A 27,886-nucleotide genomic window follows, 5' to 3' on the forward strand; every position below is an offset into this window, starting at 1 on the left:
GCAGAGTTTTATGGTGTAAAGGCTAATGTGAAATAAACTAGTTTCATGTGTTCTGCTCTCCAAAATCCTTTTGAACAAGGGTTTGTTTGAAGGAAGCCAAGTGTTCACATGGGGAATTAATGTGGAAAACCAACTAATTTAAAAGTTTGCTTGCTGACTTACTCTGTATTAGTGTCTTCTAGACCATGCTCTGCAACAGCCTTAGCATAATATTGTGATTGCAGCTTTTGTTCTCAGCATAAGCAGAGATATAAAAGTTATGACTTGTTTGGGGGGGGGTGGGTTTGTTTTTAATAGCTGCTATTACATTCATGTGTGACAAGCGATGCAACAAGAAAAGATCATGTGGACGACACAAGTGTAATGAAGTTTGCTGTGTGGTAAGTTTACGTGTGGTTTTATAAAATTGTTCATTGTGATGTGTGTTTGGTTTTGGTTGTGATGTTAAAAGGCTTTTTTGCTTTTGTATCTTTCCATTTTTGTGGATCTTCAGTCTCTATTTGCAGTATTGGTCATGCTCAAAAAGTTCGTGTGTGTGCATTTATTTTGCAACATTTGTTTTATGGGTATCATTATAAATGTAAAACTGCATTCCAGCCTAAATGCAATTAAATAATTGTAAAGGTGCTTTGTGGCAATGCGCTGATTCCAGGGAGAATGGGGAGGGGAAGGATATTACTTAATACAAGAAGCATAAGCTATGATGTAGCTATGTCTGCAACAGAGTTCTTAACAGAATCCGCTTTAAAAATTGTGTATCCATACAGTGATGGAAAAACTGTATAGATCAGGCCTAAGCTATTGTTTGCACAATACAGTTTTGTCAATTAGTAGATTCTGACCTCACTGAGAAAAATAAACCAATGGGGTTTATAGTTTAATTCTGCTTTTCTTTTTTGCCTTCCCCTAGGACACAGAACATAAGTGTTCTTTGGTTTGTGGTCGTAAACTCAACTGTGGGCTTCATAGATGTGAAGAACCCTGTCATCGGGGCAGTTGTCAACCATGCTGGCAAACAAGTGAGTTACGTGCAAGGGTACATTATTTCTTACATATTACAGAAATTTATTCACTTAACTGGTCAGAGCTGGACAGAGAATGTGATCCAAATTGACCAGAACCTGAAGAATATGCAGTTGATTTTGATTGTATGTTTTTTTTCATGAAAGAGAAAGTTATTTCATTTTAGATGAGTTTACTAAGTGTTGGATTTTAATAGTTAAAATTGAATTACAGTGAAATATATTCAGTTATGTATGTTGATCCAGCAATCACTTAAAAAATTTGAGGAATCATGGAAGGAAAAAAAAAAGGCAGTTTAGAAAGATAATTTCTAAGTTAAGGGAACTCTTGTTTAACAATATAATAACTGTTAAAGATATTGAAGTATGTAGCAGAATTTGCTTAGCTGCTTAGAATTCAGACTTTCCCAACTTGGTACACTAGTGATTTTTCTCTGTGAAAATTTTTCTCTTGGTACACTAGTGATTTTTCTCTTTTTCTCTATAATATAAATACTCACCTGTAGTTCCTGGACCAAGGAAGACTTGTGGCTTTGAAGCCTGGAGGGTTATAGGTTGTTCTGAGACCTGTAGTAAGGAATAATAAAACCCCTACTCTTTCCCATGCTTGCTTTCCACAGAAAATCCATGGATGTTTGAAACTTCTCAGCTTTTTCTACTTCTTCTTTCTACTTCTTCCTTCTAACCCTTAACATTTTGTTCTCCCCATTATTCTTATTTGCTGGAATTTATTGTAATTGAGTGTCCTTAGACAAAAAATATGATCCTTTCTACTAACTGCTGCACTCTAAGATACATGGGCAAATGACTAGGACCTGGTCTGAGATTTAACTGGCTGCACAGACCATAAAAAAACAACCAGACATGAGACATTTCTGAACATAGCAAAAACACAGTGAAAAGCTGACAAAAGTTTCAGATAGTGCCATGAGGAATGGGTGGTTTTCACAGATGGTAAGGGTGAGAGATGACTGGGCTTCACAGGTGGGAGGAGGAGGAGGAGGAATTGGAGGAGGGAGGTATTGGGAACCTTTTTGGGAGTGGAATATTGCAAGGCTAACAGAACTTAGGTAGTTGTGTTGTCTCACAAACGGAGTTCGTTACCTGGTGTGCACCATCCAATATTGCACCCAGAACCAAGATATCAGTTTATTCCAAGTTTTGTGCAAGACTGGGTGCTAGGTGATAACTCCACAAAGCTAGCACACCGATTGTTCGAACAGGTATAATTTTTATACAGTTTAGTTATACATATGCATAAGCGACTACATAAAACAGTTTCTTATTGGTCCACTTTTCTGTACCTTACTCCTAAAGCCACAGTACTACTTTAATGGTCTACGCATGCTCAGAGGTGAGGGGTCTCTACTTGGGCCGGGGTCTCTGGCTCAAGGGGTGTGATTTTTAGTATTGTAATGAGGACAGTTCATGCAAAGGTGCTTCTTACCACACGTCTACTAATGAAGTCAGATTATTGTTACAATGTTTCACTTGGCTCACATATTTCTTTGGGATGCGTTTCACACCCAAGGACAGTAATTCTTGATTAGAGGTTCCACATTGCAGTATGAATCCCCCTTATCAGCTTTATGTATGCCTCAGCCTTCCATCAGCTCTAGTGCACTTCTCACATCTGAATCTTCCCACACAGCTGTGTAATACTGAATTTTAATTGACTATGTTTAATTGGCTACAGTTGTGTGGTGCTGGGATGACCTAACTAATGATACCAGAAATAGCAGATTTGGGTACAGCTGTAGGTAAACTGGGACCAATGGGGAGAAATTTATTTTGGTAGATTATTTGGGAGGAATCAAGGTGGATGCATGGGAAGATGGAGAGAAGGGGAGATAAAAGGCACCATTTGCACAAATGAAGCTGCTGGTCAGTGCACTTCTCTGACAGAGCCCTGTGCACCTGATGACAACTGTCTATCCTGTCCTAGTTAAGAATAAGATTTAATATCTTTCAGTGTACTCTTATTCTCTATTCTGTGTGTGAGAGGTCTAAGTGCCAGCAACTGGAGACTTGGCTGCAGATCGTGGGAGCACATAGTCTCTATGCTAGCAACTGGAGAGACCAGATAGGCTTATTTTACTGTATGCCAGCAGCTGGAAAATGGGATCACAAGTTACAGGGGCCCCTTGGTCTGGGTGCCAGCACCTGGAGAGACAAGGGAGTGTGTGCAATTCCCTTGTTAATTTCAGTCCTGTGTGTGCCTGTGTATGTCTGGGTAATTTGCTAATGAACTTGCTTCAAAGCTGTACTGACTGGCTAGTAGGAGGAGATGTGCCTCTGGAAATACCCAAGGTTTCAGCCAGTGACTGTGTAAGGAGTCTGTCCAGGTATGTTAATATTTGAGATCCATGAATATGATGTGCATATGAATCTAGAGTGTATGTGTGTGTGTATGTCTTCACTAGTGACCTTCAATCCCGATGAGCTGGAGAGGAGTACGAGGGCTTGGCTACTGGTATTCCTGTTTCCGTGAATCTTGTTGTTGTTCAGTTGGCTTCTGTGTTAGTCTGTGTGTCTGGTCATGTTATTGTCATATATGTATTATGTGTCTTGTTTCTCTGGAATATGTGTTCAGTCTTCCTACTGGCAGGACCTGCATATTGATCCAGCAGCCATCATATCCATGGAAATGGGACAGTAGGAACCTTTGGGGTTTTAGAGTTCAACAGATTTTGCTTTGGTAGACTAGGAAGGAGGAATCCTGTGATTCCCAGAGTCAGAGAACTTGCTGGATTCAGCAGCTCCCTTAACACAGTTGTCTTCACTTCAGGTTGGAATTGTTGTTTTGTATTTTTATTGTCCCATTATTCTCTTACCTCCTCCATCATTCTCTCTTGTTCTCCCTGATCCACTATCTCTTTATTCATTTCTAGACAATCATATTCTCTTTTTGTTCTCAGAGCTCCTTCTATATGACTTCTGATGTGAATATTTTCTCTTAGTGTCCTGTTTTTCTAAGGATTTATTTGTTTGAACTGTAGTTTGCATTCCAGTCAGTCTCCCTCCCAGTTTCTTTATAGTCTGAAAACAGCAGTGAACTGTATTAATTTTTGTGCAGTGTTAAGTTTTAGTTGGAAAGGTGTATGTAAGTATTTCTATTTCTTTGTTTATTTTATCACTGAGATTTGGAATCTTGTGATAAGAGTTTAAAATCTGTTTCCCAAATACGGAAGGAAGGGGAAAAAAAAAAAAGGAAATGTATACTGCCTGAACTGCCTGAGACAGAACTTCCAAAACATACAAAGTTGGCTTTGAAGTATTTGGACAGGTTCATAAGCTGCTTATGAGGATCCATGTAATACTAAATGACATAAAGAAGTATGCAGAAGAAATTATAGGAAGAAGTCTACAGACTGGTGGCCTTTTGGTAATTTTCTCTGGAGTTTTCCCAGTACCATGTGCAGGGCTTGGCAAAAGGACAAAACCTAACCACTGGTCTGAAAAAGTGATGGCGGGGGGAAGTTTGGAGCACAAGATTTGGATGATGTGCTTTCTGGAAGGGAATTCAAGAAATATCTCCCCATTTTTTAAGTCAAGGATAGAATAGCAACAGCTTTCAACTTGACATGAGTATTTCTCTTGCTCCAGTTCAAAATGTTGCTGTCAAAGAACCACTCTCTAAAAGCAAGCATAATTCCTAATGAAGTGATCATAGTCCAGTTTTGTTGTAGGAGCCACAAAAGCTAATAAATTCACTCCAGTGGTGCTTAATATCAAAAAATGAAGCTGGAGTAAAACATTTGCATGTTATTTAAAGATTTCTCATAGTGGAGAAGTACAAATACCTATAAACCATTGGGATATATTTAACTTGTTTTTTCAGGTTTTGATGAGTTAACTTGTTATTGTGGTGAATCCGTGATTTACCCCCCTGTTCCCTGTGGCACTCAGCCACCAGAGTGTAAAAAAACATGCACCAGGCCACATGACTGTGATCATCCAGGTAAGTCAGGCCATTCAGTTTTGCTTGGGTTTTTTGTTTTGGTTTTTTTTGGGTTTTTTAATCAAAATGTAGAAAAGTGTTACATAGGTCTGTTTGAAAACACATATTTGCTTTCTTATTAGATGCTTTTCCAGTAGTTGTGAGTATTTCCAAAAGTCTACACTTAAAAGCCAGCCAACTAAAAACTTGCCCTGAATACTAGTAGTGGTACTTCTGTCTGGTAAAAGCATTAGATTTTTTTTCTGATCATTATTAATAGTCGCAACACATTAAATGCTATGTTCCAAAGATTAAGTACTCTATTTAAACAGTAGGATAATCTAGTGAACAGTTCGTTTCTACGTTCCTTGGAATTACATTGGGTGATTGCAAAAAATGTAGCACAGGTCAAAGAGATACGCTTTCTGACAAATTCTGCCTGATAGTATAACCCTGCTCAGACATTACAAAATTCTCTATAATTTAATTTACAAAATATGGAAGAATATTCACCTAAAAACCTGCCATCATAATTTTTGAAGAGTGCTTCAAAGATCAGGTTCCTTGCATGAAGCATTGTACTTCCCATAAATTGTGTAGTTTGGAAATGCAAACTTATATTTAATAGTTGTACTGTCTCCTTTAATGCATTTGACTGAAGTATGCTAATAAAACTGTGCTGGCTTTTATATTTCTGTGACTGCAGTGTACCATTCATGTCATAGTGAAGAGAAGTGTCCACCCTGTACCTATCTCACTCAGAAATGGTGCATGGGCAAGCATGAAGTAAGTCTGGACACTTAATGTTTCTGAATAATAAATAATGTTCTCGGACTGTAGGCTTAGATTTTTGTGGCCTCTTTGGAATGGGATATGTTACCGGAGTTTGAGTTTAATGTGATTAAATTAGAAAAGTATATCTTTTATGCCATACATATTCAGACCAACTGCTATATTGGACTATGATATAAAGAAAAACTCAGTCTTTGTTGTAAGATATTTTAGTATTGCAATTCTTGCGTGGAAAGTGCCAAATGAAGATGTGAACAGTAGAAGTACTTTGAGATTTGCATTTATAACTTTTCATTTTTAGTTGTCATCTTTTTCCTACCCTCTTCCAGCTGCGAAGTAATATTCCTTGTCATCTCACTGACATTTCCTGCGGACTTCGCTGCAATCAAATGTTAAAATGTGGAATGCACAAATGTAAAAGAATCTGTCATAAAGGAGAATGTCTTATAGATGAAGAGTGTAAACAGCCATGTACTATTCCAAGGCTATACTGTAATCACCCCTGTATGGCTCCATGTCATCCTTCTTCACCCTGCCCGACGACATCCTGCTGTGCAAAGGTTAGATACCCAAAGAAAATTCCCTGTAAATTCACAGGCGAATTGTGTGGTTTAATTATCAGCCAATAACAGTTGTGACAAAAAAATGATATTTTTTTCTGTAAACTTATAATATTGATTTTTTTTAAAAAATATTCATCACTTTAATTAGCCATTATTCCATTAAAATGGGACTTTTTAAAGGAATAAATTTACCTCCCTCACACCCCTCCATGGCCATAGAAGGACAAAAGTTTAAAAAAAACCTGCTTTCTTGTGTGATACAACAGGTTGATCTTCAATGTGAATGTGGAAGAAGAAAGGAGAGTATGATTTGCTCGGAAGCATCTAATACATATCAAAGGTTTGTACTGTAATAATCCTTTTAATTCGTTACGGGATTTACTTCTTTGCAGTTTGATTAAATTTCAGGCTTGACTAAATATATCTAATTCACAAGCTTTTTCACACTTGTTTTGTACTTTCATGTACGGTTTCTTTTTTTGTGTTGCCCTGAGCTTTCATACCAGCTATGCTGTACAAGAACACATTCCTCTTTTCACTGTTGTTAGTCTAACTGTGGTGGTGTGTCCAAAGCTGAATCTCCTATCTGTGGAACTCTGCTCTGCCCACATAGAGCAGACTAATTGGGCAGGTCCAGATTCAGGCCCCTGAGTGTAGGCAATTACATATAGCAGTCCATGTGTGAGTTGCTGTCTAAGTTTCCCTTAATGTGTGATGGAACTAATTAATACAGATGATGGATGCTAAAGAGTGGTTTAAAGTCATTCTGAAATAGCTAAATTTAGGCAGGAGAGCTTTGGCATCTAAATCTTGGTTGTTAATACGCGAACTGAGTCCTACCCAATCCATTTATAGCAATAGATTTGTCTCCAGACCCTATTTCTAAACTTATTTCTCTTTCTCTTTCTTACAAGAGAGGGCAAGGAAGGGACAAGGAAAAAATGAAAAGTACGGCTTTGGAATCTTTGAAATGAAAATAGCAAATCAGTAATAATAATAATAAAAAAAAATCTTACTCTGAGGCTGTGATTGAGAGGGAGTCAAAAAATTAATCTAGGGAGTTGATATGCAACCAGAGTTCTGCTCTGCATCCCAGTTGATAGGAGAGCAGAGTCACAGATTCTTCCTGTCTTTCAAAGAAAGCTTCCTAATAATTATTTTATTTGAAACTGCTATTTGAGGGCCCAGTACTAGCCCAGCTTAGGATATGCTGCTTTGTTCCTGCTGCACACTGCCCAGATTAAAATTCTGACAGAAGGTGTCTTAGCATCTATGTAATACATGCTTAATACTACCTAATGAAAATGAGGAGAAAAATGTGCTAATCAGAAACAGTTAATAACAGTTGTAGTCAATACTAAGTTGAATGCAAGATAGACTTACAGGAATGGTGATTATTTCTTCTTTTTTAGAAAAAAAGGGTTGTTTTGGGTTTTTTTTTGTTAAGCTCTATCTCACTGTGAATACAAATCAGACAAGTGGCTCAACTTTGAAATACCAGTTTAAATTGACACATGCTTGTCATTAATGATAAGCTGGGAAGGTAATGTAATTACAAGTCCAAATTTTTGAAGGCTATTATTTCTCCACTGTTTCTATAGCTCAGGCACTGCAAAAGTATTCATACAAGGAAAGTGGTTCTTTGAAGTCAGTGAGAGTCCTTGCATGCATAAGCTGAACACATATGTATTTAATTATCTAATCAGAGCCCAAGTCAAGCAGAAGGGAAAGAAACAATCAGTTTAAAGAAAGTATTTGTATCTGTTCGTTCAAATGTGTTCATATATGTTTACAAATTACTCATGGCCCATGTGATATTAACAAAAGCAGTATTTAATGCCAGCTAAGTTTGTATGATAACTCCAACTGTTCAGGTTGCTGAAAGATTAAAATATTCTGATTTTGTGGGAGTTAGGGTTGGCTTTTTTCCCACCATCTACAACTTGGAGAGAAAAAAAAAAACAAAACAGCAACAAAACCAAACACAACAAAGTAACTCTTGGAGTACTACTGTGGAGAGGTCAGCAAGTTAATGGGGTATCCAGGTTTTCTCAAAAACATTTACAGGAGTGATGAAACAGCTTTGAGCTTTGTCAGTGAATGTCAGTGAAAGAATGCCCAAGGGAGCAGGAAAGGGAGTGTGCTGCTATATCTGTACACGTGATACAAATGATGATGTCATATCATCTAATGGCCCATTACCTAGACTTTGTCACTACCTCATAAATATGAAGCTGATGGTGCCTCTCAGTGCTTTTTTTTAATGTAATATGATTATCCTCCTTCCTGATAGGTGACAGTTCTCTGAATGTGATGCAAAACATATAGAGACAAACATAGCCTTTTATCTGAATTTAACAGAAAAGGTGGTTCAGAGGATAGAATGTTCCATTTCCTTGCTTGAGAATGGTGTGGGATATTTCACTAAAACCTTGCTGTATATCTTAGTTATAGAAATTTTAGCAAGAAAATCAGCCTGGGAGGGCTTCATTGAAGGGAATGATGAAGAATCTTTATAAAGAAATTTGTAACAGTCTCAGTAGGCATTTTGCTCTTTCCTTATGGCTTGTATCATCCATATTTTCTAAGCAAATTTCTAAGTACTTTATAAATTCACTTTACAGGTTTTAGTTGCAGACAGTTAAGGAAGAATCACATAAAAGTTAAAAAGGCAATTAAAGCTATACAGTCAGCTGTATTTTGAATATTAAGCAGGTGAGAAGAAAGAGTATTTGCATTGCCTAGTTTAGACGTGCTTAGAATTGATGCTCTGAAAAATTCCCTGAAGAAGCATGCCCATTTGTTAGTCTTGCTCCTAGTTGCTTGATGGAGATGAGAGAGAGTAACCTCTTAATTTACATAGCTAGATTAGACTCCTAAAACTAGGTAATGTGGAACTAGCATCCCATTCTGTAATCTGATGAGGAAATGGTCAGTCTGTCTGTCTTCTTCCACCTGGAGGTTTAAACCTTTGAAAAGGTGTATAAAGCTGCAGATTTATGTGTTGCCTCAAATGAAATCTAACACTCTTCTTTTTCAGAATCGCTGCTATATCTATAGCCACTAAGTTAACAGACCTACAGCTTGGTGATTCAGTGGAAATCAGTAGGCTCATTACGAAAAAAGAAATGAAGCAGGCCAGGTAAGGAGATACATGTAGAAATATATTTGAAACGCTTGTGTACCTGAAACATAGGCGATGTGGAAAATACATAATATTGTGAGCAAAATCCCAGCTAAAATAGGAAGACCTCAAATAGCCTGACTCTACTGCAACAATAGTGCTAAAAGGGTATTTTGCAGTTCCTTAGAGGTTCATGGTTTTGCTTTCATGTAGAATGAGTTCTCTATCATTGGCTGGTTTGTTGTTACAATTATGGATGAAACAATGTAATTGTGGTTTCAGAGTTTCTTTCTACCCAGCAAACTCTTTAGAGTTCCTCTGGATCTTTTCAGATTTCTAGAAAGTATAACTTTTGGATATTGTCTTCTGTTTCAGCATCCAGCATTCCTTCCTGGATGATTAATAGGGTATATTTTCCCCTAGTCATCATCTTACAATTTATAATATTTTTCTATTACCCTTTTTAGATTTCTTACGTTTGTATCTCAATCTGATTGGCACTTCTGTGTTCTCATACTGGCTGGGACTGCAAATCTGCCTTTAAGTCACAGAAACACTTATGGCTTCAGTTTGGTGATTTTTCTGTTCCTCCTGGTGTTCCTCAGGATTGGAATAGCTTGTCTTTTTACTTTTAGTGACAATTCTTTAAGGAATTGTCAAGTTTCTCCAACATCCTTCTGTTAGAAACTTGACTGCCTGAAGTCTGTGCCCTTGAAGTCCCTAAATTCTGTTTTTAGTTTATTTTCTGTTACCATTTCTCCTCTCTTAATTGTGAACTTGATTATTTCAGAGTCAATCTGTTATGTGTGTTAAAATCTAATACTTCTTTATGTTGTGTAAAGTCAAAAGAGTGAAATTTGCCATACGTTTGCTTCATGACTTTCTGTATCAAAAGTTAATACCAGCATACTTCAAGAACTCTTGCTACTGTTCTGTTTATTTGTTTAATGTCTGTGAAATTGGAGCACATTATTACCGAGTCCTTTTGGATAATTTTCTACACTGAAATAGTTTTAACTCTGAATGTATGAGCAAGATGGACTAACACCAGAAATGATGCATGGGAGCACCTATTCATCCCAGTCTCCAGCTTTGTTCTAGTTGGGCCAGTGTCATACCTCAGAAGAAAGTGGGGGGAAAAAACAAGGAGAAAGAGGGAGAGGTGTACTGATTCCTGCATGCAACTTGAAAGAGCATGGTATTAGTACTGTATAAGAATGGTACAAGAAAAGACACAAATAGGAAACAGTAATTGAGTCTTTTTTTTAGCCTACCCTTTTTGTTTCAATTAATTGAATACTCAAAAATGTACAATATAAGCATTAATTTTTGTCTCTAGAATTACTGTAGAATAATCTCTGCTTTACCAAGATTGAGCCTCAACTACTTTGTTCCTATTTGTATCACAATGCCCACCAGATACAAATATACTGAACAATATGAAGCCACCTTAGCTTCTTCAAAAGAAAAGAGTCACTTTTTAAAGAAAGCAACCATTTGGCAGTGCTAGAACTCATGGGGGAAGATGGGGGTTTGGGGTGGTAGAGGAAGGGGGGGATGACTTTTTCAGCTACTGAAGCTGCAAGTCTGTCTTAACAGCTGTATATTTGCCAGGAAAGCAGATAAGACACCAGTGTCTCTGTTGGTGTCCCAGCCTTTGCAATGTGTAATATGAATTAGGTTGTAGTCACTGCTGCACATCTTTCTGTGTGGGCAGACTTGCCCTTTCCTTGAATAGTTGAAATTGCCAGAGATTACTTTTCTTTGTGCAAATCTTTCCTAATATGATATCTGAACTGTGGCAGGTAGCCTTTATTCAAGGACAATCAGAGGAAGCATTCTCCCTTCCCCACTCTTTTCATCTACCAAATACCAAGGTGGTGGGGGGGGAAGAGATGGTGGCACATAAAATATTTATTCTTAAATTTCTAGTTTATTGTCAGACTCCAGTATTTTCAAAGTATCTTACTAATCTGCTTCATTCATTTACAATAGCAGAATATTTTATGCAAACTGTGCAGAGATTTCCTGTCTTCATTCCTCTCTGTCCTGTCTGTAGACATTTTATACTTTAGTTTGGTTTCCTTATTAGGGTTGGGTTTTTTTGTGACAAATTTGGTCAGTCCTAGAGTAGCTTCTCTAAATTGGCTACATTCCTCTTTTAGAGGAGGAGAAAATTATTCTTCAAGCAAATTACTTTAAACAGTACCAGGTTGATCTTAGAGTGCAAGTATGTTAGCTTTCTTCTGCCTCCTTCGAGAAAACCACCCGAAGTTCTGGATCCTATAGCTGTGTGTCTCCAAACATAATACATGTCACTGAACGAACCAGTTTTCCCTGTAGAAATTATTTGTTTGACATCAAGGAACTATTATCAACAGAATCAATTCACTTACACAGTCTAAGGGGCAGAAGTTTGTAACTGCCACTGTGAAATTCTGGAGAACTCTTGATCCTTCTCTGATATTTTAATCCCTTAAAATAAAATTATAAAATACCTTTCAAAGATGAGACAGAAAACTGAAATTTGTAACTCTATTGACACTAGAAGTTATGGGCTCGGTTGAAATACTGATTTTTATGGTGCATCATAATCCTTCATATGCATAGCTAACTTTCCTGTTTTCCCTGGCTGATATTTTTTTCTGATGCATAAGAGTAAGTGACTTTGTCACATCTTCCTTTGCTAATTTCCCATCCTTCCTAGCATCCCCTTAATGCTGGTATCAACTGCATTTTTTTCTCAGATGATCTAATTTACCAATATAATAAAATCTAATTCGGAAGCTGTTTTTCTCAGCTTCTATGTGGCTTTGGTAATTGCTGCTTCTGTTCGAGACCTGGAGAAGGGCTTGTGTGCTCAAAGATCTTTGGTTGGTCGGTTTTAGCTGTATTATCTGATCTAATGAAATAAACTATTTTCACACACTCTTCTTGCTTCTTCAGGCTGTGATAATTATATGACACCAAAAAAGCTACAGTTTGAAAAGTATGAGTAGCAGCAGTGATTCTAATTGTATTTTTCTTTCATAATTCAGGTTGCAATGTGATGAAGAATGCTTAGCTCTTCAGAGGAACAGGTGGGCAATGAACTTGCTTGCTTTTTTTCAGAAGTAGTCCAGGTTCAGAAAGTTAATGCTATGTGGAAAAAAAATCCTTTTCTGCATGACCTAGAGAACCAATCAAATGTCGAGATGATTCCTGTGTTACAGGGATCTATATGGAGTGATCTGAGATCTTACTAGAATATTCTAGTGAGAACTCCTAAATGAGTAGTTTCAAATGTACAGACTGTATCTTTTGTGAGCTGTTCATCTGTATTAGTAACCTGTATGTTTACTCTTCAATGACAACGTTTGGGAGGCTGTGGGGATTTGTGTATTTATTCTTCTTTGGTTGTGTTTTTGTTATGTTTTGGTTTTTCCCCTCTTACCCTCACATTTAGGCGTCTTGCTGAGGCTCTTGAAATAGATGATAATTCTGATCCGTTTAACATCCGTTCTTCTGGACCAAAGTACAGTGACCTTTTAAAAGAAGATGCAAGGTATGTGTTCTAATGATGACAGGTGTCATAACTAAACAGTGTTAAGAGCAAGATGGGAAATGCAGAATAGTTCTGTTTACTCTTGTAAAAATGCCCATGTTTACCCTTCTGTCCAGCCTTGGCAATACATGATAATTGAGGCAAAGGAGGTGATGTGCACTTCTCAAGACTTCCAAAATGAGAACCTGAAAAGCAAGAAGGTGCCCAATGGGTTGGTTTGTTTTGTAACAGGACCAGATTTAGAATGGGAACATAATTTTCCACCATTCTTACTACGAATCAGTACCTGTACTTTCCACATCTCCACTGCTTTCATACACCCATTATACATCCATCATACACCAACCAACCCCCATCTCGGTGCTCCTTGTAAACTTTTCAAGACAAAGACAAAAGTGATAGCTAAGTAATGAAATATGCTCTCATAGTCTGACATTATTTCCCTCCACCAGTCTCATTTATTTTTTCCTTTACTGCCTTTATTTTAAAAATAAAGAAATTGGATTAATAAAACACTTGATTCGTGCAGAGCTCAGCCTATGCCAGTGCTGACTGCAAAGAGGGCTGCTAGACTGAAACATCTGAAAATGAGGCAATAGAAAGTCAAGGTAATATCAAAAGCATCACACTAATAAATACTATGCAATCTGGAATGACAGCGAGGGATCAGACACGGTTTTAAAAAGATGCTTAAATGACAAATGTCATCTAAGAAGTTTTTACTCTTGTGTGTGCGTGTTTGTAGGCATGACATTAGTTTTTACCAGCTCTAAGTTTTTGGAACAGCTGAACTATCTCTTGCTCTTGCTTCACTATCCTAATGATACATAAATTTCAAGTTTTTGTGAGGAACTTTTCTACTTGAAAATCCCTTCTTTAATTTGCTGATTTGTTGAGACAAGTGAAAATTTTACATAAATAGCCACACAATTTAAGAATAAATCACCTCTTGCTTTCCTTCCAACTGATTAGCCTACTGCAAGATAAGAGCTGAATGTTTTCATCGTGTAGTACTGTTTTATTAGTATTTGCACTTCAAAGTGATATTTTATAAGGACTGTTCTCTTAAGTGTATATAGAATATGTTTTGCTTTACCTCTTTCAGAAAACAAAGCACACGTTTTCACTTTCTTACTGTGCTGAATATCCTCTGTCGTGTGTGTAGTCCGCTCTCTTTTTTTGGAGTACAATCCAATCTCACTTTCCTGTCAGCCATTCTCTACCCATAGTACAGTGTTCATCTTTCATGAACAGAACTGACCAGAATCATGCACTGTATTCCAGATGGTCTAATAGATCCCTTGAAAAGTAACCTTAACGCTTCCACACCTCTCTATGAAAATATCTCTTCTCAGTCATGCTGCGATTTTACTTGCATTTCCTTTGTAGCCACTTTATATTGGTAACTCATGATAAACTAATACACCCAGGCTATTCTTACTGATTCACAGCTTAAAGCACAAATTTTTGTTAGTCCTCAAGTCAGTGACTTTGCACATTGAATTACTGGATATCATTTTACTAGTCTTCAAGATAAATTGAGTTTCTCCCTGTATTAACATACTTCTCTTTACATGAGCAGCAATCTGCAATTTGTAAAGCTATGGCTTTATGAACTTACTTCCTTGACTGCTCTTGACGATCTTTTATCTCAGCAGTCTTGCAAGAGATCTAGGTTTCCCTCATAATGACAGAATCTACAAAGTGTATCTGTTACAGTATTTTTTTCAGGTAGCTCAGCATTCTGTATAAGCTTTGACAGATGCATTTATTCTTGCTCAAGCAGGTCAGTCCAGTAATGCAAGAGTTCAGGGCTTGTGGTTTTCTGCAGAGTGTAAGTTACACATCTATGTATGGGATCTCAGAATGATGAGAAATATGACAGTTGCTTTCCTGTGCATTCAGGGTCACTGCCTCAAGAAGGCGGCAGCTGCCAAAACCATGAGTAGAATGCTGTGATTTTATCTTGTTTAGGCAATCCATTGATCTGTGAAGCTGATACCTTGTCAAGGGCTGAAAAAAATGCACATCTACAAATGAGAAAACTCCTGATTTTGAGCTGTAATCTCTAGTTACAGAACCCTAAAGCTCCAAGATGCCGTACAACTCCAGGTAACAGGAAGAAGATGAGTAAGTGGAAGCGTGCCAAGATAATATGTCTCCTTTGTAGGAGAGTGACAGGAGAAGGGAGCACCAGGAATAGCATGGTAATGCTGCTGCATGCTGCTCTTGCTGATGTGTTTGTCAGAATCTGACAAGGAGTCAGAAGAAAAGTCTCTACACCATACAGCTTTACATGAGGAGATATCCTGCTGCCAAGGGGAATCCATCTTCTAGCATAGAGATGATTGTACCAGCACAACTGAGTGCAGATCAGGGGGTAGAGATCCACTGGGTGGACACTTCAGCACTGACCTCTCTAAGAGGCTCCAGAAATAGACACAGAGAGCAAGCAAATGCTCAAGTTGGCCCGTTGACATGAAGTTGGAGGGTAGACTGGCACAAGTATCAATGCCCAGTTTGATGAGGATGGTGCTAAGGCTGCTACTTAATGCATTAAGACTACTGAAGGAGAGGAGGACATCTGGAATATCTGGCCACATGGAGCTACACAGAAGAGAATTTTCTTATTTTGTCACTGGCTGTGCAAGACCCTACAGCAGGTGTATGGACCAGGGAAATCTTGGATCACATGGTTAAGTCTAGAGAGACACAGAGGGAGGTCGGTCCTTCGTAGGAGTTGTCTTAGCCAGTCTTCCCAAGAGTTAACCCTCCACATGCTTTTGTAGACAATGAAGGCAGAGCCAAGCACTCCTGTGTGAGATCTGGCAACAGGAGCAATGTACAGCTTTAGTGGTAGGAGACCTTTGTAGCTTTCTTAAACAAGAACTGAAGCCTGGAGGAAGGGGCAGTGAGGGCAGCTTCTCAAGCACATGACTGGCAAACTGCAAGCCTGGAATGTCAGTCACTTAGAGGCAAAATCTTGCTCTAGCAAGTGTTGCAAGAATAAGGAAGTTTTTGGCAAAGGCAGCAAGATCTGGGGAAAGTAAAAAACATACAGCAAGAACTACAGTGAAATACCAAGCAATGAGAAACATTCTTATTAACTAGTGTGGTTGAGAGGAACTGAAATGGCAGTAGGCCTGCTCCTGCTTACATGCAATGCAAGGAGGTGAGGAGAAGCCTAATGTACACCATTTATAGACACGGCACAGAAAAAGAGACTTTTAGAGTCCCACATTGCAGAATTTCAGTACACCAACTGTCAGATCAGATGTGTTTATTCTAAGAACCACTTCACTTCCTTACTCTATGTTATTTTTCATTAAGTGTCTATTGCAGGTTAGAACATAGGAGCTCACAGTGAGCAGTTATCTGGTTGGCCATAACCAGTCATAAATAGCTTAATTGAGAGAGTCATGTGCAAATCATTATTTCTGTGCTAGAAGGCAATAACAATATTCCTTCTAAAATAAAACAACAACAAAATAACACACTTGGCAAAACTTGGAAAACTTACTGTAAAAGCTCAGATGAGTAACCCAAAAGAATTAAAGATACTTGAGAAAATACTTCAGTCAGGTAATAGATACTCATCAGTATCCTGGGAAATGGAGACACTCCATTTGGTTTTGATAGGGCAGTATGAATTGTACATTGGTTAATTTGTAAATATATAAGCAAATTCCAGCTCAGGATGACGACAAATTAAATTCCCCAAACAGGATATGAGCAAGTTGATGAGACACCAAAACAAGCAACCTAAAACTGCAAGACCAGAACCAGAGACAAGTACAGGTGAGAAATAAGCAGTAGCCAGTTCTTACTGTCCCTACTCCCCCATGTATCTGATCTGGATCATACAGAGAAGACTACTGAACCTGCAGGATTTTTTTTTTCCATCTTCTTTTGAAATGATTTATAACTGGCTTAATTTTCTTCCTCATCCTAATGGATATTTTCTGTTACCCTTGGCCTTTCAAGACCTTTGCTAACAGTCGAGCTTGCCAGTGTTTCTTGGCAACTGCAGGCTTCTTTTTGCCCTTCAGTGAGGTGTGGGTTCATGCTTCTGTATAGCTAGGAATAAAGAGTGTAGTTCCTTGCATGTTAACCTGACACTCCCCTCCTCTTATGTCATGGCACTCTAATGAGGTTTAGTCCCAAATTTGGAAAGGAAAGACTGCACACTCTTGAAAAGAGACACTATTTTTTCTTTACTGTTTCATCTGTTGATGTCAAAGGGAAGTTTGATACTGTAAAGAAAATCTTAGTTGTGCTTTGTCAGCTGTAGTGGCAGAGGAGTAAACAGCCTAAAATACTATTCTTCACTCTGAACATCTAGATACAGAAGATGCATTTTCCTGTTGGATTGCCTCAGCTGCTCACTGATGCATCCAGAACTCTCTAGGGCAATCCAGCTGTTTGTTGAGGGTACCTCTTTCAAATGAAACTTTCAGATTAAGGAATACTGAAGTCCACCATTTCCTTGAGGATTCCTCAACCCAAATTATGCTCCCTCAGAATCTTCTTGATGATTCCAAAGAAAAAGCAATTGTTCTGTCTCTCCCACCATCTGCATTGGCCTGCCCTTTGTTGTTCCTGTCTGAACAGTCTGTAGGTTGGGGCTCACTCAGATCATCAGGTGGCTCAGGGTTGTTCTTCCATGAAGTTCTATATGAAAGATTCTGGAGGTACAAAGTGCACATAAAACACTTGCCTCACCTTTGAACACACATATGGGTAGTCACAACTCTGCCATTATGTAGTATGTTACAAGCAAAAGGGAGTAAGGTCCTGCTTCTACTCTTTAGAGAGTCATTGGAACTAGGGATGTTAGGTGTTGCCCATGAAATTAGTTTCTGTACAGTTCATCTACTCCGATCCATGTCACCTTTTCCTACAAGGAAATAACATTCTCTTAATCAGTTGATTTCTGCTGCCACCATAACCCTCCCGGTCCTGTCCCCACCATGGTATGCTTTCTGTTTTGTCTTCCTATTTGAGTACTTCAGTCTTTACTCTCTTGGGATTTCTTGAAGCTGAGAGACATTCTAAGTGTTTCTGAAAGAACTCCCACGTGGTTGGTTTCACTGGTGACTTCCAGTTGATAACTGTTTCTACAGGCTCCTGAAGAGTTGATTTTTTTTTTTTTAAACATATCCCCTAGTCTGTGAGCTGTTTCCTCAGTAGGTTTTTAAATATTACACATCAGGTGCTTGTGGACCCTCTCATTGGATTGTTGTTTCCATTTTTTTTCTTACCTCCTCTGATCACTTCACCTTGAAATTTGGGTATTCATGGCTGGCATTCCATGTAGTATTTGCTTTCTGACACTCTGGAGTTAAGCTCATCCTGAAGAGATCAGTGGTTTTGGTTGGCTTTGTTGTTGTTGGGGATTTTGGTTTTTTTTTTGTTGGTTTTTGCTTTTTGTTTTTTCTTGTTGTTGTGTTTGTTGTTTTCCCCCCCCCCCCCCCCCCCCCGACACTATTGCTGTAATATTCTTTCCAAAGCCTCATGCTGCATGAGCTGACTCTGTATTTCATAGCCTAGGTGTCTGGAGGCCCCTTTCTTTTTAAGTCTACAAGTCCAGGTCCTTTTTGCAATTCTCCCAGCGTAACACTTTTCTTCACTGAAAATCCAGGAGTTCTGATAACTACATGCAATGTCCGTCCACTGTTACAAAACTTTGAAGGTTTTCCAGTGATGGTCTGAGTTCATCGAACCAGTGATCAAGTGGTGTTGGTAGCTGAGCTACTTAGTGTTGCTGTTTTGCATGTTTGCTTGAGACCACTTGGTCTTTTGATGATGCATTCACTTTAGCATCCAGAACTTTGGTATGGCATCTACCAAACATGGTGGTGCCCACTTTGCTAGCCATTTCTTGACTGATTAAATTCTGACATAATTCACAAAGTGGTGTTGTGTTGGTATGGAATGGTGCCTATTTTTGAAGAAATAAGGTTATTTACTACTAACCAGCTTTGAGATATGAAATCTTCAGGTAGCCTTTTTTCCCCATGGGGATGGTACCCTAACAAATAACAACCTTACTTTTGGAGTTAGTTTACCTTCTTATTTAAGAACAGAGCACAAAGCTCACCCTTATGTGAAAGACTTGGCCTGCTGTGATTAAGCAAGGTAAAAAAAAATTTAAAAATCCTTAATATCTCATATCAAGAACATGTTTTGCTTGCAAGCAAAATGCCTTACGCTTCTTTTGTTCTTATTAATTTGTCATGCTAGACGAGTTGAAGACCAAAGTCAGTGCGCTTTTCCTCTGTCTTGGAAAAGAACTCCACTCTGTTCACCCAATCCCCATTTTTGTGTCTAATCATATATTCTAATTAAGTGAATTGCCTTAATGCCAAGTAATTCAAAACCACTGAAATGGCAAATTTAAAATCTACATTATCCATTTGAAAATTTAGAATTGTATTGTCAGACAGTAGAGTTGTATCATAGAATTTTATGCTAGGTTCCAAGGGTTGAAGGGAAAATCATTCATGATTTTTGTAGTAGTGGTGACATACTAACATTTTTTTAATGTAAATAGTGTAATATATAAATCAAAATGTGCTCTCACTCCTGCTTCTGCTTCAGTCAATTGAGTTCTTTAATTTTGTTCTTGTTGAAAATAATGTTACAAGAGATGAAGATACTCTATCTTTGTGCACTCTCTTCCCTCATTTACCTAGAATGCTGTTCTTGCAGGAAGGATTTAAAATTTGTCAGTGACATTGAGAAGGAAATGAGAATGCTTGTGGAAGCTGTGAATAAGGTCAGTATTCAGATATTCTGTACGACTTTATTATAAGAAACAGTTTTGTTTAGTTTGGGGGGAGTTTGATGTTACTAAAGTTTATTAATACTAATAGTTATGAGTTGACACTAGATCTGTTTGGGGTCCAATGAAGTGCACATTTTAATTATAAATAGAACAAAATTTTTAGTTTAGGATCACTTTGGTGACAGCTAAGCTTTGTTTAAAGATTCAACCAGTGCTAGGCTTTAACGCATCAATGGATTATCGTTAACTTTTGGATCTCCGTTAATAAAGTATTAATCGTCAAAGATGGTGTTTAAAGGTTCAGACTTCGGGGAGGAAAGCCTAGGTTCTTCTGATCCCTGTAGTGGAACTTGCTCGCAAATTTGTGGATACCTTCATGCATTTGCCACTGTGAGGTAGGCCTCCTCCTTCTATAAGGAGACTATGATTCAGCCACAGTTGTTTGGCAGACTCCAGTATACCTAGAGAAGTTGATACCACAGACAGAATCATAGGCTTTTCAGTGAAATCAGAATTCCACCTTCAGGCCTGTCAGGTTAGCATACTCCTGGCTTGCTGCTACACCATGCCTGACCTGGTATATGTGGTTCAAAGGACAGTGTAAACCATACTATCCTCAGTTGCCCTTAGCTCAAGAAAGAGTTAACCTTCTGTAGAAAGCATTTATTTCCTTCCCTCTACCCCCTGAGGACAGTTACTTAACTTTATTCCTTCTTCTTTATGTATGATGTTTCTTAAACAATCTTTGTGCTTGTCCACCTGTCTAATGTTCTTGCCCATTATTTTCCACATTGGAATGAAAGTCTAAAAGGGGGCCATCTGTGTCTAATTATGTTCAGGCCCTTCCAACCTCAGACACTTGGTAATAGATGCATAGAGCAGTTGTTACCACCTAAAAATAATTTGTCCAATGTTCTGTTGCCTGTGGTTATCCTATTTCACATATACCTTTATATACTGCCTTTATTATACACACACACACACATATATATATATTTCTGTATAGCTATAACTGTGTATACCAATGTATATGCCTATGCTAACGTCAAACCAAGATATGTAATATATATTAAAAAAAAGGGCAACCACAGGTATTGAATTTGCAATATACAATGAATTAGTCACATCAAATACGAGAGAACAAGAGAACCAGAGAGCTCAAGAACCAGATTGCAGAAGAGAATGAGAAAACAAGAACAAACCAGATGTGACAATCTTTTCCCTGTCTGACCCAAAGGGAGAATTACCCAGTGGTTACTTAAGCTTTTATCATGATCAGGATGAACCAGTTAGGCCCACATGACAATTCAGTATCTCAAGGATCAGTTCTGCACCATTCTGCCCCTCAGGCTGTTGGGAATTGCTGGTCCATAAGGTACAAGAAGTACCCAGAATTCAAATTATAAAGTCAAATTATATTTCAAAGGGGAAGAGATTTCTTTCTGAACACCAAAGGCAAGTGACACAAACCTTGAAGCTCGGTATCCATATATGATAATGCAAATGCAGATAAGAAATCATTCTTTTTTCGTGAAGTCTTCAGTAGGCAAGCCTAACAGTTACCTGAGGACTTCCATGACAATCTCAGTGTTCTGTCCCTAAAAATTCTCTATTAGTTACATATTAACTTTCACAAGGCTGTCAAATTCCTTCTTGAAATGTTTAGATTTCTGCTTACCAGTTTTCTGTTTAGACATCCATTCTAGCTATGCATTATTCACATTGCTTACAAACTTCCTGTGCTTCTGCACATGAGCCCATTTGGTAACAGTAGATTGACTTGTGCCCAGCTACAGGAGGATGTAGTTGTTTCACAGAATTGCGGAACGTTTGACATTGGAAGTGATCTCTGGAGGTCATCTCTCACCCCCCTGCTCAAGCAGGGCCGCCTAGAGCTCGCTGCCCAGGGCTATGTCCACATGGCTGCTGAATATCTCCAAGGATGGAGAGGCCACAGCCTCCCAGGGCAAACTGTGACAGTACTCAGTCATCCTCACAGTAAAAAGAGTGTTTCTTGATGTTCAGAGGGAACCTCCTGTGTTTCAGTTTGTGCCCATTGCCTCTCGCCCTGTCACTGTGCACCATGGAAAAGAGCCTGCCTCCGTCTTCTTTGCACCCTCCCTTCAGGTATTTATAGACATTGATAATATCACCCTTGAGCCTTCTCTTCTCCAGGATGAACAGTAACAGCTCTCTTAGCCTTTCCTCAATGGAGAGATGCTCCAGTCCCTTAATCATTTTTGTGGTCCTTCACTGTCCTCCGGTATGTCCATGTCTCTCTTGTACTGGAGAGCCCAGAACTGGACACAGTACTCCAGGTGTGGCCTCGCCAGTGCCGAGTAGAGGGGAAGGAGCACCTCCCTCAGCCTGCTGGCACTACTTTGCCTAATGCAGCCCAGGATACCAGTAGCCTTCTTTGCCGCACGGGCACATTGCTGGCTCATGTTCAACTTGGTGCCCACCAGGACCCCCAGGTCCTTTTCTGCCAAGCTGCTTTCCAGCTGGGTGGTCCCCAGCATACACTGGTGTGTGGGGTTGTTCCTCACCAGGTGCAGGACTTTGCACTTCTCCTTGCTGAACTTCCCGAGGTTCTGTCAGCCCATTTCTCCAGCCCGTCAAGCTCACACTGAGTGGCAGCATGCCCCTCTGGCCTATCAGTCACTCCTCCCAACTTAGTGTCATTGGCAAACTTGCTGAGGGTACGCTCTGTCCCATCATCCAAATCACCAATGAAGAACATGAAATGAACATCATGAAGATGTTAAACAGGACTGGACCGAGCATGTGGCCCTCCTCCTTCCCCCCCAGGGTACACTGCTAGTTATCAGCCTCCAAACTAGACTTGGCACCGCTCATGGCCACCCTCAGGGCCCGGCCATTGGGCCAGTTTTCAATCCACCTCACTGTCTGCTCATCCAGCCCCTACAGCAACAGCTTGAGGGGCTATGAGGCTTTTATGGGAGACAGTGTCAGAGGCCTTACTGAAGGCCAGGTAGACACTAGCCACTGCTCTCCCCTCATCTGCCAGGCATGTCAGTTCATCGTAGAAGTTTATTAAGTCAGTGAAGCCATGCTGACTACTCCTGAGGAGTTCCTTATCCTTCACGTACCTGGAAGTGAGTTCCAGGATGAGCTGCTTCATCATTTTCCCAGGGATCGAGAGGAGGCTGACCAGCCTGTAGCTCCTTGTGTCCTCCTTGCCCGTCTTGAAGACAGGAGTGACAGCATGTGTGGAGGCCATGCTCTGACTTTCTTTTCCTTCAAAATGGTGGTGTGTATGGTGTAAAAGGGAACATGTCCCTTGCACTGTAAAGTTAACCTGCTCTTTTACTCAGTTCTTCTTCTTACGTACCTTTTCTTTTTATTTCTGGAAATCTCAGAGGCTTTATTTTCTCCCTTGTAAGAGTTATGTTTCATCTTGCAACCCACAGGTATTTATGTTGTCTTGGGCATGTCTCTGTACCTGGTAAGTGTTACCAGTGTTGCTCATTCAGGTCTGTGTCCAACCTGACCAAGTCAACTCCCCCTTTTTATGTAGTGAAAGATTGGATTAGTATGTTTGACATGGTATTATGCAAGGAGACTGTTTTTAGTTGTTCTTTTGCTGTGATCCCTAAGTCCTCCTTATGCTTGAGTCTGTGTTTAGTTGTTTGTTTATCATGACTCCTAAATCCTTTCTGACTAAATATGTGGCTTACTTTGTTTCTAGACGTAGACCTTTACTTGTAAAAGTATTTTGCATCCTAGTCTATCAAGTGTTCAGGTAGCTCTGCCTATATCAGTACTATGTCTTTCATACTGATTACTGTTATTTATGCTTACACATTTCACTTTGACTTTTGTTTTTTTTTCACTCTGCCTTTGGAGATACCAACTTCAGCTTAACTGAATAAATGAGTAATAAAAGGGATTTTGGTACTTACAAGTTTTAGCATTAATATGGTTCAGCTGTATCTATCATTATATGGCTTTGCTTGCCTCACGAACATCTGTTCCCCTAGACTCATCAGTATGTACTCATTTAGCATAGCAGAGTTGTTGTCATTGATATATATAAGCAGACAAGACAGGAAACTGTCATCCAGCTCTGTCTGTATACGGACAAAAATTCTGATGTTTTTCTGAGCATGGAACCATCATCACTTTTTTTAAAGCAAGCGTTACTAGTCATCATAAATAGGTACAGAATCTGTAGAGTTTTCTTCATTCAAATGCTTGTCTATATGCTGGAACTGTTGTAATAGGTGGGTGGTTTATTACTGTTTATTGCTAAGTAAAGATTTTATCCTGACAGCATGTGATTACCCTGAAGACTTACAGAATTGATTGACCACAGTTTCTGGTCCAGTTACTATTCATAACTTAGCTATTTTACAATCTAAGAGGAGACAGATATTAACCCTCTATTTACAGGGTAGCTACAGTCTACCTCTGATGTATATCTTGCTCTAATACATGTGGACTTCTTTAATTTAGGTGACTGACCTTTTGTAAATTCACATTGACTAATCCCAGGGACCTTCTCCTTCATGTACCTAAAAATGGCTTCTAAAAGGACTTGCTCTATTATTTTTGCCCAGGCTTTGAAGTGTAGCTGATCAACCCGTAGTTCTTGGGTTGGTTTTTTTTTTTGTTTTTTTTTTTTTTTTTTTTTTTAACATAGTTGCAACAAGTACCTTTCTCTAGTCATTGGGTTCCTACCCCATTCTCTACAGTCTTTCAGAGATGATAGGGAGTGGAACATTGTCATGGTCTCTCAGCGCCCTTAAATGCACTGCCTGCAGTCCCAGGAACTTGTATAGGTTGGGATTTCTCTAGAAATCCCCGACTCAAACTTATTCTACCACTGGTAGTTTGTCTTCCCCTTGAACCCTCTCTGTAGACCCAAAGACCTAGAAGACTTTGTTGGTGACAACCAAGGCAAAAGCAGTGTCTTGGGACCCTGAAGCAAACTGAAGCACTGAGTGTCTCATCCTCATCTGCATTTGTTGTTGCAAAGTCACCCAACCTATTAGGACAGGGCTCATAGGGCCCTGCTTTTTTGTTTGTTCTTTTACTGTTTGTGTAGCAATCAGTGTTGAATCAAGCATTATCAGTCTTTGTTAACTGAAATTAAAAGTACAATTTTGTTTTTATTTAATAAAAAAATGTATTGATGCCATTACATGGCAGACTTTGCAGATAAATAGCTTCTTCGGTAGAGGGAAGTGATAAATCTGACACCTTTGTAGCTATCTGCAATATGTGCATTGCAAAGCCAGTCTGAAAAATAAAATTAGATCTGATTCAAAATTGATCATTCTGAAAAATAAAAATTCAGAAAAAATCAGTTTATGCTGCTTCTTTGGGATGCAAGTAGAATGGATACATTCAGGATTTGTATTTCAAACTTGAGATACATGTATATGTGTGTGTGTATACTTTGAGGTGATGGAAACAGTAGAGAACACGTAATTTAATTTTTGGGAAATAAATGGACATTTTTAGATGAGTTTGCTAATACCTCTATTGACAGAAATTTGTGGTACTAATTTTGTCATAGCAGCAAAATTTTAGAGGTAGAAGCACTTTCTTTTTTCTTTTTTTTCTCTCCCTGCCCCCCCAAAGGAAAACTTTACCTTTTTTTTTCTCTTTTTTTTTTTTTTTAACCTTTTCTCTTGAATTCAGGGCAAGCATACAAAGAAGAGCCATTGTTACCCACCAATGAACAGAGATCACCGCAGAATCATCCATGAATTAGCTCAGGTTTACGGCATTGAAAGTGTGAGCTATGACAACGAACCAAAGCGTAATGTTGTTATCACTGCAGTGAAGTACGTAATGCATTATTGTTTTCATATCTATTAACTATAGTTTAAATAATTGGATGTTTTTATCACTTACTCAAATGAGTTTATTTGCAATGCAGTTTGCAACATGCAATAACTTTCAGTAGAAATGTTTTTTAAAGCAGCTTTTACATTGATAATTTCATAGGCTTCTATTTCCACAAGTCAAATCTTCAGAGAAGAAAACCCAATTAGAAATTAAAAAGCTAAGAAAAGATTTTGCAGGGCTGTTTTCCGTTCATCTCAGCAGTAACTTTTTGTCTTTTTGCCATCAGCTAAATTTGATAGAGGTATCAAAGATGATAAATGTCATAAAATTTTGTGAAAGTTAATTGCTGGGTTGAGAAGTCATACCTAAATTTGCACCTTCTTTGAAAAAAACTTCTATTAGAACTTATTTGTTCTCCATCTGTCTGAACCTGCCACAGAGTATACTCCCTCTTTAGTTAACGGACAAAGAGGGAGCTGGAATTACTGCAAATTGAAAAGGTTTCTAAGCAAAACTGGAAATATTTGGAGAAGACCCACAGAAGGCAGTTCATATTAGAGAAGGAAATGATGGGAATATAGCTGGGGGAAAAGCAAGGTGATTGCACTAGAGACATAGTATGGGAATTCCCAAAACAGGTATTAAGGCTTCCTTGATCCTGCTGCTCACTGAGCAGGATATTTAGTTTAGTACTGTCAAACTGTGGTTCTTTGACAACCAGTTCTTTTTAACTGTAGATATTGACTGTATTTATGAAAAACTGTCACCTTCCGTGCTACTAGAGTTCCATGAGCTGCTCCTGAGCCTGTTCGTGAGTTGGTAGCTTAGCTACAATCTTCATTTCTTCCAACAGAGATGGAACACCACTTTGATACCCCTTTCTGTTTCCATGAAACAATTTAAGATACTCTTTTTGTTCCTAGTAAAGGAAGGTGAGAAAAGAGATCATATTTGAAAAAGCTTATTTAAGAAAAAGAAATAGATGGGGGGGGCAGGATGAGAAATTAGCAAAGAGGATAAAGTGTCAGAGAAAGGAGCAGGACAGATGACTATGCTTTAAAAATGAAGATGTATCCTGCAACTTGAGAATGGGTGGCCTTCCTCTGTGGTTTTAGGAGAGATTGCACACTTGCTCCTTCCCTTGCATTGTTCAGGGAACAGCGTACCGTGCAGAATGCACCTGCTATTTCACCTCTGCCACTCTTACAGATACCGAGTGGTCTACTAAGAATATTCTTCAGCTGCATAGCAATGTTTCTTATTTTAGTGGATTCATCTAAAGCTTCTTTTCATTGCCTTTTTATTTGCCACTTCTTCAAGACACAAAAAAAAACCATTGAAGCTGCAGACAGGTGATAGCTCAAGTTCCAGGATGATATTTTTGAGTATTTCACTACAGCTTCTTCAAATCCAGGGGCTAGTAGTCACCAGAAAGTCCAAGTGGTTTGATTCATTTTGTTTCATCCTGTTCTCGGCATTCCCCACGGATTTCTATTACGGGCTCCTCCAAGTATAGATAATTCAAAATTATGCTAGGCAAAGAGACAGTTCTTCCTTTTCACACTCCCCTATTGTGTCATTGAAATGGTAACATCACCATACAGGTTGGTCAGAGGAGTGAGAAAGTCTCCTTGGTGCTAAGAAAGCTTCCTCCAACTGGACTTCTTCCTCTTCTGGATATCTAGGAGCAAACACCACAAATCTGCTTTGCCCTCAGCCCCTGCCCCCATCATCATTCCACCACATGAGTAAGAATTGGTCATATTAGCTGTATTAGAATTGTGTATTAGAATCAATGTACAGCATTGCTAGTGTCTAACCACATAGAGAGCTTTTCCAGTATTGACTGTCAAGGTTGATCTGAATTACAGTTCTGATGTCGTTTGAAGTATAAGACCCTGAGTGAATCCTTGCAAGTGCCTTTCTCTGTGCTTCCCTGTTGGTCATCTTTGCAGTCACCATCTTTTGAGCAATTGCAATACCAGATTCCTTCTGAACCAGGTTCAAAGGTAATGTCCAGACTGGTATGGTGAAAAGGGGAAGGCTTTCCTCTCCAAGTTGGCATATGCGTTTCACTGTACCTGTAAGTGCTTTCTTGAAGTCTTTTACTCATATGAATTTACTCATCCTACGAATAACTCTGGATGCCAGAGCCTGTCTGCTTGGTGTTATGTAGTGACCGATGTTTAAGCAGGTTGTATGGACTTGAGACATCCTGGAAGTGTTTTTGAGAACAGTCATCTCTGTAGGAACCATCCTTTTCCTCTTCCTTCCAGGAAGAACATTAGGGTCAATCT

The 27,886-nt window shown here is 38.9% G+C and overlaps 1 protein-coding gene across 11 annotated transcripts in view; it reads left to right on the forward strand.

The window, feature by feature from the left end:
• The window catches only part of NFX1 (nuclear transcription factor, X-box binding 1), a 73,924-nt gene that overhangs the window by 35,764 nt on the left and 10,274 nt on the right, over positions 1 to 27,886 (forward strand). For 4 of the 11 annotated variants that reach the window (XR_012774310.1, XM_075493697.1, XM_075493695.1 and 1 more), the window contains exons 12-22: positions 298 to 380; positions 911 to 1,019; positions 4,864 to 4,983; positions 5,669 to 5,748; positions 6,084 to 6,314; positions 6,584 to 6,657; positions 9,358 to 9,459; positions 12,480 to 12,521; positions 12,887 to 12,985; positions 19,697 to 19,763; positions 25,440 to 25,585. Coding sequence is in view for 6 of the 11 variants with exons in the window: in XM_075493697.1 (XP_075349812.1) it covers positions 298 to 380; positions 911 to 1,019; positions 4,864 to 4,983; positions 5,669 to 5,748; positions 6,084 to 6,314; positions 6,584 to 6,657; positions 9,358 to 9,459; positions 12,480 to 12,521; positions 12,887 to 12,985; positions 19,697 to 19,763; positions 25,440 to 25,585 (1,153 nt within the window). In the remaining 5 variants the exon portion in view is untranslated. Of the gene's footprint in view, positions 1 to 297; positions 381 to 910; positions 1,020 to 4,863; positions 4,984 to 5,668; positions 5,749 to 6,083; positions 6,315 to 6,583; positions 6,658 to 9,357; positions 9,460 to 12,479; positions 12,522 to 12,886; positions 12,986 to 13,514; positions 13,594 to 14,959; positions 14,975 to 19,680; positions 19,764 to 25,439; positions 25,586 to 27,886 lie in introns of those variants that run through there. The other 7 variants (XR_012774311.1, XR_012774312.1, XR_012774313.1 and 4 more) reach the window with 6 other exon arrangements.

This window comes from Mycteria americana, chromosome 2 (genome assembly GCF_035582795.1).
Source record: "Mycteria americana isolate JAX WOST 10 ecotype Jacksonville Zoo and Gardens chromosome 2, USCA_MyAme_1.0, whole genome shotgun sequence".
Taxonomy (NCBI): Eukaryota; Metazoa; Chordata; class Aves; order Ciconiiformes; family Ciconiidae; genus Mycteria; species Mycteria americana.